At 38.2% G+C, this 12,099-nt stretch overlaps 1 protein-coding gene across 6 annotated transcripts in view; it reads left to right on the plus strand.

The window, feature by feature from the left end:
• The window catches only part of CHD2 (chromodomain helicase DNA binding protein 2), a 144,824-nt gene that overhangs the window by 49,315 nt on the left and 83,410 nt on the right, over positions 1–12,099 (plus strand). For all 6 annotated transcript variants that reach the window (XM_063698855.1, XM_055364203.2, XM_031002048.3 and 3 more), the window contains 5 exons: positions 5,284–5,391; positions 7,336–7,476; positions 9,363–9,496; positions 10,384–10,609; positions 11,955–12,055. In XM_063698855.1, the coding sequence (XP_063554925.1) occupies positions 5,284–5,391; positions 7,336–7,476; positions 9,363–9,496; positions 10,384–10,609; positions 11,955–12,055 (710 nt within the window). The remainder of the gene's footprint in view (positions 1–5,283; positions 5,392–7,335; positions 7,477–9,362; positions 9,497–10,383; positions 10,610–11,954; positions 12,056–12,099) is intronic.

A 12,099-nucleotide genomic window follows, 5' to 3' on the forward strand; every position in this document is an offset into this window, starting at 1 on the left:
GGTCAGTTATATGCAATTAGTTGCACATCTTTTTTTTTTTTTTTAATTATACTTTAAGTTCTAGGGTACATGTGCACAATGTGCAGGTTTGTTACATATGTATACATGTCATGTTGGTGTGCTGCACCCGTTAACTTGTCATTTACATTAGGTATATCTCCTAATGCTGACCCTTCCCCCTCCCCCCACCCCATGACAGGCCACAGTGTGTGATGTTCCCCACCCTGTGTCCACGTGTTCTCATTGTTCAATTCCCACCTATGAGTGAGAACATGCGGTGTTTGGTTTTCTGTCCTTGCGATAGTTTGCTTGGAATGATGGTTTCTAGCTTCATCCATGTCCTTACAAAGGACATGTCTGATTTCTTTAATTGGGAGCACTTTCACAGCCTTCTTTTGCTTTTAGGACATTGATGTTTTTGAAGAATGCAGTCTTGCAAGGGACTGTGTTCTTTGCAGAATTACAAAGAGACCAATTACCCCATCACGATTTGTATTAGGATTTTATTTTTTGGGATGGACTCTCGCTCTGTCACCCAGGCTGGAGGGCGATGGCGCAATCTCAGCTCACTGCAACCTCCGCCTCCTGGACTCAAGTGATTCTCCTGCCTCATCCTCCTGAGTAGCTGGGATTACAGGCATGCGCCACTGTGCCCAGCTGATTTTTGTATTTTTAATAGACATGGGGTTTCACCATGTTGCCCAGGCTGGTCTTGAACTCCTGACCTCAGGTGATCCACCTGCCTCAGCCTCCCTAAGTGCTGGGCTTACAAGATGAGCCACCGCGCCTGGCCTTTTTTTTTTTTTTAAATTAAAGAGACAGGGTCTTCCTCTATTGGTGCACATGTGTGGCCATAGCTCACTGCAACCTTGAACTCCTGAGCTCAAGTGATCCTCTTGCTTCAGTCTCCCCAGTAGCTGGGACTATAGGCACGTACAACCGCATCCAGCTGTATTCATATTTTTAAAGCTTAGAAGAAGTTATACAGCACAATGGACCTGCACAATATTTAAAATATTTTTAAATTAGTTAGCATCATTTAATTGAGAGTGCATAACAATCTGTGTTTTTAGCTTCTTTTGAGAAAATTTGGTAATGCTGGCTCATGTAACAGTGACGGACCAGGAGGTCTCCATTTTGCCCTGTTTGCAGTTCTCATCTGGCCCCTGTGAGTATTTGAGATTGTAATCTCTGACTTAGAGTCATACAAACAAACAAAACATTGAACTTTTTTTAACCAACTCAGATGCTGTTTTGATTAAACTCTTTTTTCATGCATTACCTCTTAATGTTATCCAAATTGCGCAGTGTTGTATAAGATTTTTGTTGACTTCTGGTCCTGGTGGTTTTGTTTTGTTTTTGTTTTTGAGACAGCGTTTTATTCTTACCAGGTGGGAGTGCAGTGCAGTAGCACATTCACAGCTCACTGCAGCTTTGGCCTCCTGGGCTCAAGTGATTCTCCCACCTTAGCCTCCTGAGTAGTTGGGACTGCAGGCGCACACCACCACACCAAGCTAATTTCTTAATTTTTTGTAAAGGCTGGGTCTCACTGTGATGCCCAGGCTGGTCTTGAACTCCTTGGTTCAAGCCATCCTCCCACCATGGCCTCCCAAAGTGTTGGGATTACAGGCATGAGCCACTGTGCCCGGCCCTTTTCCAGTGTTTTGAATTGGAGATTGTCACATACCTGTAACACAGTGGAAGGGAATCCCTATTAGCCTCAGATTTCTGTTGATCATTGGAATTTTTTTTTCAAAAGCATGCTTTCTTGGGGAAATCTACTGAAGACTGAGGAAACAAAAGTAGCTACTTCCCTCTTCCAGATGTCTTCTAAGTGGAGGAAAAAGGAGTTTTCTTTTTTACAGACAGTTAATAACAAGCCTTACCAACTCTTGGTCAAAGTTCTGGCTCATTATATTTAAAAGTAGCTTTTGTTCATTTCCTACTTTACAGTTGATTAGATTTGATTTGTCTGTCTTAGGATTTGTGTCTAGCCAACCACCTTTTCCCAATAAAGGAAGAAAACTATACACATTTAAGTTGCATTTTGACTTTTTCCATGTCTATTTACATTGCCTTGGGGCATCTTGGCTAAATCTTGGTATTTTTCTCCCTAGTTCTCAAAATTTCGGGAAAAATTTAGTTGAATTTTGTGTTTTTACAGTATCTAGGGGACTCTGTTAATGGCCTCTAAAGCTGGATATTATAAGTTTCCTTTGATAGACATTTTTTGCTCACGATCTCATATCTTAAACTATTCTTTATTGTAGCCTGACTTACAATGTATGGCTTAGTGGTGGAGTCTTGATAAGATTTGCATTTTATAAGAGGCCAGTAATGTAGGAGAGGACAGCAGTTTCACATGTGGGAGAGCCTTATACATCTATAGGGTTGGGAAGTAATTTCTTTGTAACAGCTCAGTCACTTTTTTCACTTCACCCATTCTTCACAGTGACTTAGTATTGCTGGTCCTTACTATCTTTTTTCTTGTTCTTGAAAATGAAAAGAAAACGTGAAAGAATCCAACCAATTTCAAATATACATGCACACACACTTAGGCCTTTTAAACCTTGAGTTTTTCAAATACTCCCAGGATGTGTAAGCCTGGCTTTAATGTTTCCTGATTCTTTGGTCCTCAGTGAGTTATGATTGAAAGTAGCAGGGCTGAGGGTTGGTGATATGGCCAAGCAACTCATTTCCTCACTGCACTTCAGTTTCCTTCTCTGGGAGGAGAGCTTTGGACTAGTTGATTTGCTAAGTTTTTTTTTTCTTTCTTTCTTTTTTTTTTTTTTTTGGAGAACAGAGTCTCGCTTTGTCACCCAGGCTGGAGGGCAGTGGCCCAATCTCGGCCCGCTGTAAGCTCCACCTCCCGGGTTCACGCCATTCTCCTGCCTCAGCCTCCTGAGTAGCTGGGACTACGGGCGCCCGCCACCACGCCCGGCTAATTTTTTTGTATTTTTAGTAGATACGGGGTTTCACCACATTAGCCAGGATGGTCTCAATCTACTGACCTCGTGATCCGCCCACCTCGGCCTCCCAAAGTGCTGGGATTACAGGCGTGAGCCACCGCGCCCGGCCTTTTTTGCATTCTTATATTGGGAGATTCTAAGTCCTCCTGGTTGTTCATAAGTCTGTAAATCTGTAATCTAACTGGAAAACTCTAGCCTCAACACATCCATTCTCTGTGTTTGCTGTCTCCTATACTTATAGAAGTGGACCTCATTGGTGGCCCTGGTTTAGGTTCTCAATTCCTGGGGGAGATATGGTAATTAGAATTTATTGGTGACTGTGGATCTTTCTTATCTGAAGGACTAGCTGTTCATATTCCTTCAAGCATGCTTCTACTTCTCTCCAGTTTGATTGTGTAAGCCCCCTCTGAGGGGTAAACTGTTGTGGACTTGGTCTGAGGGAGACTGCAGACTCGTGCTGGTCTCCCACTTACTGTAAACATCTTCCTTTCTTCCTTCCTGGTGATCACCTTGTATTCCTTGGATTCTTAGCAAACATTTATTGTGCTATGCTCCGGGGAAGCAGAATTAGACCAGTGTCCAGAGTGTATATACGAAGGTCTTTGTTTTAAAGAGACTGAAGGATATTAGGCAATACTAACAGGCCTTTCTGGCTTACCAGAAGCACCCCTCCCCGTCTGACTGATAGACTAATTGCGCATTCTTTCATTGATTTTTTTTTTTTTTAACCTAACAAAGAAACATCTCCATTTGCCTGACTTTGGCTAAACTGTGGTACAAAGACGAACAAAAAGTCTTGGCGTACAAGGAGCCATCTACTGCGGAAATGCATATGGAAACACACAGTGCTAGTAGAAGTTGAGTAATATTCATAAAAGTGCTCCACTGACCGTCCATGGAAGGCCTGAATTGTTGTTTTTTCCCCCTAAGGTCTCTACCAATTCAGGTATAGGGTGACTGTTGTAGCTTTTAGGAAGGTTCTCAATCTGCAGATCAGCCACCTCCTTTCAATAAGCTTTCACCATTACTTGACCTGTTCTCCCATGAAGAATATTGATTTGACATTTGTCTTGTTGTAGCTGTTATCTTTAGTATGACCTCATTCCCTATAAAGTGACCCGTAGGCAAATTGGTAATTGTTTTATTTACAGAGAAGCCCCAGGCACTTGCCTGTCAGTTTTTTCCTAGGTATTTCATGCCCAGCAGCTATTACATGTTTCTTCCCTCTTGTCTGTAGGTGAGAAATGAGTGGGGTGGGTCCCTGCAATATCTTGTTGGATTTTCAAGTAAACTAAAACTGTTTGGGATAGTAGGATGCCTGTAGGTTATGGCTCTTTCAAGCCTTCTAAGAACTCAAGGAGCAAAGGAACATCTACTGTATCTAATAATTATTAAAAACTACATCTTTAGCTGAACAGATTATTTAGTTATATGATAGGTTTATTGTTGAAAAATAATTTTAGGGACTGTTTCCTTAAATGTATTCTAAAGACTTAAAATATCTAGTATAGTGGTTCTCGGAGTTTCTACCCAGTATCAGCATTACTTGAATTTGTTGAAATTCATATTTTTTAGGCCTCAACTGAGACCTATTGCATCAGGAGCTCTGACTAGGGCCCAGAAATCTTTTTTTTTTTTTTTTTTTTTGGTGGAGGAGGGGCAGATAGGGGCAGGGTTTCACTCTTACCGCCTAGGGTGGAGTACAGTGGCAAAATCACAGCTCACTGCAATCTCAAACTCCTGGGTTCAAGTGATCCTTCTGCCTCCTCAGCCTCCTTAGTAACTAGGACTGTAGACATGCTCCACCAGGCCTGGCTCAATTTTAAAATTTTAACTTTAATTTTTCTGGAGAGGTGTCTTGTATTGCTCAGATTGGTCTTGAACTCCTGGACTCAAGTGAAACTCCCACCTTGGCCTCCCAAAGTGCTGAGATTACAGGCATGAACCATCTCACTTGGCCCAGAAATCTTTTTTAACAAGCTCTTTAGGTGGTTCTGATACATTTTAAAATTTTGGAAGCACTGATCTTGTGCATGTTATGGTTTCAATCTTGTCAATAATAGTAGTAAATGAAAAAAATACATATATATCCATTTTTATTTATTTTTGTTACTGGAGATAAAATAGGAATAGATATTATGTAGTACAGGAAGGATCACAATTCAAGTTTAAATGGAGCTAGAATCTCTTTTAGCATGTCTAAAATGTGCATGTTCTGCCCTTTGGATAGTAAAATTGAAATTGGTTTTGTCGGATTATTTATCTTGAAGCATTCTTTTAGAAAAAAATTACTTTGTTTTGCTTTTGATCGCAGAGAAAAATGGAAACAGGAACCCTCAGAAGATGAACAGGAACAAGGCACCAGTGCAGAGAGTGAGCCAGAACAAAAAAAAGTAAAAGCCAGAAGACCTGTCCCCAGAAGGTGCACTGTTTGCTTAAGATCTCTACTTCTGGATGAGCTTAATCTGCTGTAGATTGGGAAGGATAATGTCGTGCTGAAATGAGAGCTTTAATGAGATGCATTGTGTTTTGATTCTGGGTTTTAGATGTCTGTGGTTCACTTTCAGCCAGCCTACATTGCAGGTCTTAACTGCTTCTTTCTTCGCAGACTAGCTATCGTGGGGCAAACATTCTTCCGCTTTTAGTAAAACTGCTTATATGTTTGGCCAGGGTACAGTCTCTTTTTGGGAGAACAAATTGTTTAAAACACTGTTTGCCTGGCTTAAAGCATACTTGAGTGGTTTATTACCTTGTTCATAAAATCTATATAACATTAAACAAATAATCTGATTGTGTAGAGAAGGAGGTAGGCTGAAATAGTAGCAAATTATGCTAATTTTTGATAAGACAGATGGCAGCCTAAGATAGTGATGACAGGAAAAGGGAGTCAGAAGACAGGCCCCAGGGAAAATTACCTCCTTGTAGTATTGCTTAGAATGGGCTCAGCAAACTATGCCCTTTGGGCAAAATTTCATCCACCACCTATTTTTATATGGCCTGTGAGCTAAGAATAGTTTTTATAGATGAACATTTCTAATTTACAGTTTAAGGATAGAGAGCACTAAATTTGAACTCCAAGTAAGTGAAATGTTATCCCCTCAAAAACAATTCTGTTCTCATTAGTAGATATATATTGCAGTAAATGTACCTAATTATTTCGAGTTGTATAAAAAAATTTGTGAAAATTTATTTTCTTTCATTATGTAAGGACCTATACGTTGGTCCCCATTTTGCCTCTTGGCTGGCAGAGCCTAAAATATTTACTCTCTGGCCATTTACAGAAAAAGTTTGCCAACCTCTGGCCTAGGACATTGTACTTACCCCCCAACCCCAGCAGGGGAATTTGTCAACTGAATTTTATCTTATTTTATCTCAGCTTAATAAGTTTATCTCAGAACTGTCAACGCCAGTTCTGTCTTTTAGAATTTTACTCATTATTTATTACATCGTTGATCATCTGTTTAGGTTTGGTTATGAGAAAGGTATGGGAGGTATGAGAGAAAGAGATAATAAATGTGATCATGAGTATCCATTTCTCTCCCTCTGTGACTTCTTTCACCTTTTTATCACTGATGGAATATTTGGGGATTTCCTTATGTGAGCTTCTAGACTGTGGCTTTCAATCCTGGTCATCTCCCTGGTCTGTCCAAGTTAATTCTGTGATAGGGCACACAGTCTCTTAGGTAGTATTCCAGGTATATTTTATACACATACAATAAAAACTTATGTATAGTTACTTCTTGTGCTTTACTTTCTTCACACAGATAATAGCATCCTCTGCTTCTTGTTCTGTAGGTTTCTTTATCCTGGAAATCCTTTCATATTAGTATACAAAAAACTTTTTTTTTTGTGAGTACATGGTACTGTTTAGTTTCCAGTTGAAGAATATTTAGAGTTTTCTTAATGTTTTGTTATTGCAAATAATGCTATAGTGAATACTTTATTATGCCTGTTTAGGTGTATATCAATAGGATTAATTCCGACAAGTAAAACTGTTAATTCCTACAAGTAAAATAGTTTGATAGCTATTTCCAGTTTGCCCACCAAAGAGATACTACCATGAAGAACATGCTGTGTATGTGTTTTTATATCAGGTAATCCTGATGAACATATGTGAAACATTCACGTTCTTTCCCATAAATGATTGAGGATTATCAGCATTAGAATGACCTTCCTGTTGAAAATCCAGATTTCTAGTGAATTAGAATTTCAGGGAGTAGGGCCCAAGAATATGCATGTTTAACATTCCCCAAGTGAAATGTTACATTCTGATGTATGAACCACTGCTCTGGGAAATACTGTTATATAAAGTAGACACCAAATGATAAAGTGAAGACTTAGCCTTTTGTTTCTCTTCTCATTTTAGAACAGTGCCCAAACCTCGTGTTAAAAAGCAGCCGAAGACTCAGCGTGGAAAGAGAAAAAAGCAAGATTCTTCTGATGAGGATGATGATGATGACGAAGCTCCCAAAAGGCAGACTCGTCGAAGAGCGGCTAAAAATGTTAGGTAAGTTGTACCCCAGAAGTGTTTCACTGGTGTGATGTGATAAAGTAGTTGGTTAGATTTTGGTTCTCATAAGTCCGGGGTTGTGCACTTAATAGATAAAAATAACAACCTATGTCCTGAAGTTGTTTTCAGAAATCTGGTTAGCTTTCTTGCAAAAAGAATGGTATTGAGCCAAGGGGAATATGAAAAGAGTAGCAATAGCTCATTTGAAGCCTTCATTCCTAAAAAACACCACAAGTTCATGTCCTGTCCAATGGTGACTTAGTGGCGTTATCTTCATTTCATAACATTTTTTTCCATTAAAGATATTTGGATTATATTCCTACTTCTGAATTGCTCTTTAAATCACAGACATTTTTCTGAGGTTCAGCTTAATGTATTGCTACTTGAATCTGATTTTATCAAGTACTAATAGGATATGAAGCATTAATAGGAATTATCATTAGTGAAATAGGCCAGGCGCAGTGGCTCATGCCTGTAATTCCAACACTTTGGGAGGCCGAGGCAGGCAGATTGCTTGAGCCCAGGAGTTTGAGACCAGCCTAGACAACAGGGCGAGACCCTGTCTCTACAAAAAATAAGAAAAAGCCGAGTGTGGTGGCGGCATGCACCTGCAGTCCCAGCTACTTGGGAGGCTGAGGTGGGAGAATCCTGGGAGATGGAGGTTGCAGTGAGTTGAGATCACGCCACTGCACTCCACTCTATGCAAAAAAGCTAGATCCTGTCTCAAAAAGAAAAAGAAAAATGAAAGAAAGGAACAGATATATGCAAACACTAGTAGTTTACTTTATAGAAATCAAGTATTTATTTTTTTTAGATTTTACAGATTTGTTCTTCATAGAGATGGTGAAAATGAATCCTAGAGATACTCATAACTTATTCAATGTATCCAGTTAATAATTCCAAGCTAGGACTAGGCTTTGAGTATGCTAGTATATAGCCTAGCATTTTTTCTTACTGTAACTGTACTACATCCAGGATTGTTTTTCTTTCTTGTGACTCAATCATTCATTGTTAATATGTGATAGGAAGTTACATATATATATATATATATATATTATATATATATAAAATTTTTTTTTTTTTTGAGACGGAGTCTTGCTGTGTTGCCCAGGCTAGAGTGCAGTGGCACGATCTCGGATCACTGCAACCTCCGCCTCCCGGATTCAAGTGATTCTGCTGCCTCAGCCTCCAGAGTAGCTGGGATTACAGGCGCCCACCATGCCGGCTAATTTTTGTATTTTTAATAGATACGGTCACCATGTTGGCCAGGCTGGTTTCTAACTCCTGACCTTGTGATTCTCCTGCATCAGCCTCCCAAAGTGCTGGGATTACAGGTGTGAGCCTCCGCGCCTAGCCAATATTTTTCTTTTTTAAACCAGGAAGTATTTGTGTTGAAGCTTCCAGCAGTTTGGGAATACTTAAATTTCATATTCTTATTACTGGGAGACAACATACAGGGTTGACATTTTTAATTTTAGAAATATTGCTTCTCTTTTTGCCTGATGAAATAGTAGCAAATTTTTTTTTCCATTATGCTTTTTCTTTTTTTTGTGGTAGTCTACTTGTTTACATAATAATCTGATACTAAAAAATGAAAAAAATAGAAGTGTCCTTATAGTTTTCTATATCTTGCTTATACAAATCAGTATAAATATAGAATTTTTATTTTCAAATTGAGTTAGACTCCCTACAGTTGTTTAGGAGCATACATCAGCACTTTAGGAAAAAAAGTAAGCTTTGAGCCTACTGTAAATGGCAGATCTATAAAACAACATGCTTTTGGAACCAAAAGGGTATGGTTTCTTATTCTAGTGACGGTTATGTGTGGCAGTTTAATTCTGAAGAGATCATTTCTCATTTATTCAGCATTATTCCTCTTGCAGTTACAAAGAAGATGATGACTTTGAGACTGACTCAGATGATCTCATTGAAATGACTGGAGAAGGAGTTGATGAACAGCAAGATAATAGTGAAACTATTGAAAAGGTCTTAGATTCAAGACTGGGAAAGAAAGGAGGTATGTGTATTTGGGGAGCAAATTACATTTTATGTATGCTCAGTAAGGCTTAGATTTTAGGTATTTTAGCTCTGATGTGATGAATTTTAGTCTACTGCTGTATTTGTTGTGATATGTAGAAGTCTTTCTGACCCAGTGTTTCAGAGCTGAGGACAAAGGTATGTGTACACTATGTCTTTAAGATTTTAAATTAAGCTAGTATAGATAAGTGTCAATGTTTTATAAAGCAGTGATATAGCAGAGATACCTGCTAATTAACATTAAGCAAATCCACCTTTGGTTATTTGTTTCTTAAGCTCCTTATGAAAATATCAAACTGGTTAAATAAATATTGTGGTAATATTGAAGATTTTTAAATATGTAATTTAGATATCTCATAACTAAGTTGCATTAAGGTAAACTTTCTGTAAAGGAAATACCAAAATAATACTTAATGCTTTTTCTTTTGGCTTTTTTTCTTTTTCTTTTTTTCATTCTGGCTTCTATTGAGGTTAAGAAAGTTAACTGGGGACTTCGAGTAGGGGAGGTTGGAGGAGGATATTTTGGTGTTCTATCCTTAGTCTTGGAGAGAGGGATTTGTTTTCCGAGCTAGTAAGGGACCAAAACAAAAGGATGTTGCTGCTCTGTTTTTATTGTTTTTGAATAAGGGATTTCTTTGATTTCACCTGCAAATTTAGGAATATGTAAAAATTGGGTTTACATTTTTAAAATATTTGAAATTTTTGATTGAGTCCGTTCTGTGTTGTTTGTGAGTTTGTACTTATTTCAAGTTGAAGTATTTTGGTGCTTCATCCACAAAGGGAGTCTTCAGAGAATTGTATTCTTGGGAAGCTTTTTAATATGTGGTGTAATATACTCTCTTTCAAGTGTACTTAATCCTTTTGCAGCCACTGGAGCATCTACTACTGTATATGCGATTGAAGCTAATGGCGACCCTAGTGGTGACTTTGACACTGAAAAGGATGAAGGTGAAATCCAGTACCTCATCAAGTGGAAGGGTTGGTCTTACATCCACAGCACATGGGAGAGTGAAGAATCCTTACAGCAACAGAAAGTGAAGGGCCTAAAAAAACTAGAGAACTTCAAGAAAAAAGAGGACGAAATCAAACAATGGTATATTTTCCATCATGGATTAAAGAAATATATTTGCAGCCTGAAAGAAGGGAAGGTTTTAAAATAATGCATGGAGATCACAGCTATCTAGAATCTCAGATTTTGCTTTGATCATCTAAACATGGAGCCATTTACAATTCTATTTTATAAGATTGTGACCTTCAGATACTATATTTTTATATGTGGCTACCAAGTTTTTGGAGTTAACTAGCTTATGGAGCGTTATTCACACATTCTTTAGTTTTCACAATAAATGCATGAGATTTGTACTGTTATTACCCATTTTGTAGATGGGGAGAATATGGCACACAGCAATTCTGCAGGTGGACTCAGGATTTGAATTCTGATGCCCTGAATCCAGAGCTCATTCTCTTAAGCACCTTGTTATTTTCCTGTAGTTAGGCTGGGGTGGCTTAGATGTAGAGAGTTAATATTCTGGAACTCTCTGGGTTATGATATACTTAAAACTAATTCTGGTTTTATACAATTTGCAGAAATGATGTGAAGGAAATGATTAGGTAACTACTGAAACTGTGATAGTCCTCGTGTGTTTAGTTTACTTACAGCCTTGAATGTCTGGGTGTTGTATATGGGAAATATGTGGAGCTATAGCACACAAAAACCTAAACTGGGTAATAATGGTATCAAGTTCAGCCTGAAGACATACCTGTCTGTGTGGTGTGATTAGCCTATTTTTGTGTCTGGAATGTGCATAGATTTTTGTGTCTGGAATGTGGACAGTAATTCTGGTTTTACTACTGTGCAAAATGTGCTACTTTAGTAAATTACATGTTTTTTCTTTGACTCAAAACTGAAAATATATACCCCTTAGATGGTGAGGTAGGCTTGTAAAGCAGTTAGAAATTTGAAATCCTCTGAAATATAATAATTCTAATATTAAGTTGCTGCTGTTGTCATCTGAAAGGTTTTGGTAATAAGAATAACTAGTTTTCCAAGTCATGTTTAATCAATCCTAAAACCCATATATATATAAGAAAAGGCATACAGTTTTATTATCCTGATTTGTTGAGATGTATGAATTTGCCACATGAATCTATCACATAAAAGAGTTATTTTTGGGTCTCTTTTTAGACAGGACACATCAGAGGCAGGTAACTGGTATATCCTTCTATGGGTGTAAGGTTTTCAGTGTTCTCTAAAAGTGTTTTTTTTGTTTGTTTGTTTTGTTTTGTAAAATCTCTGGCGTAATTACTAGTAAAGATTACTTAAGGGGCAGATGGGAGTAAAAAATAGGTTTTCTTTTCCACCTTTGACTTTTGCTTTGATGTATGTGGATCCCCAGACTTTAGTTTATGTGTACTTTTTCTGTCTGTCTGCCATTCAGGTTAGGGAAAGTTTCTCCTGAAGATGTAGAATATTTCAATTGCCAACAGGAGCTGGCTTCAGAGTTGAATAAACAGTATCAGATAGTAGAAAGAGTAATAGGTAAGTACATGGTAACTCACTTCAGCCATATTTGAACTTGAGGA

This window comes from Gorilla gorilla, chromosome 16 (genome assembly GCF_029281585.2).
Source record: "Gorilla gorilla gorilla isolate KB3781 chromosome 16, NHGRI_mGorGor1-v2.1_pri, whole genome shotgun sequence".
In the NCBI taxonomy this organism is placed as follows: domain Eukaryota; kingdom Metazoa; phylum Chordata; class Mammalia; order Primates; family Hominidae; genus Gorilla; species Gorilla gorilla.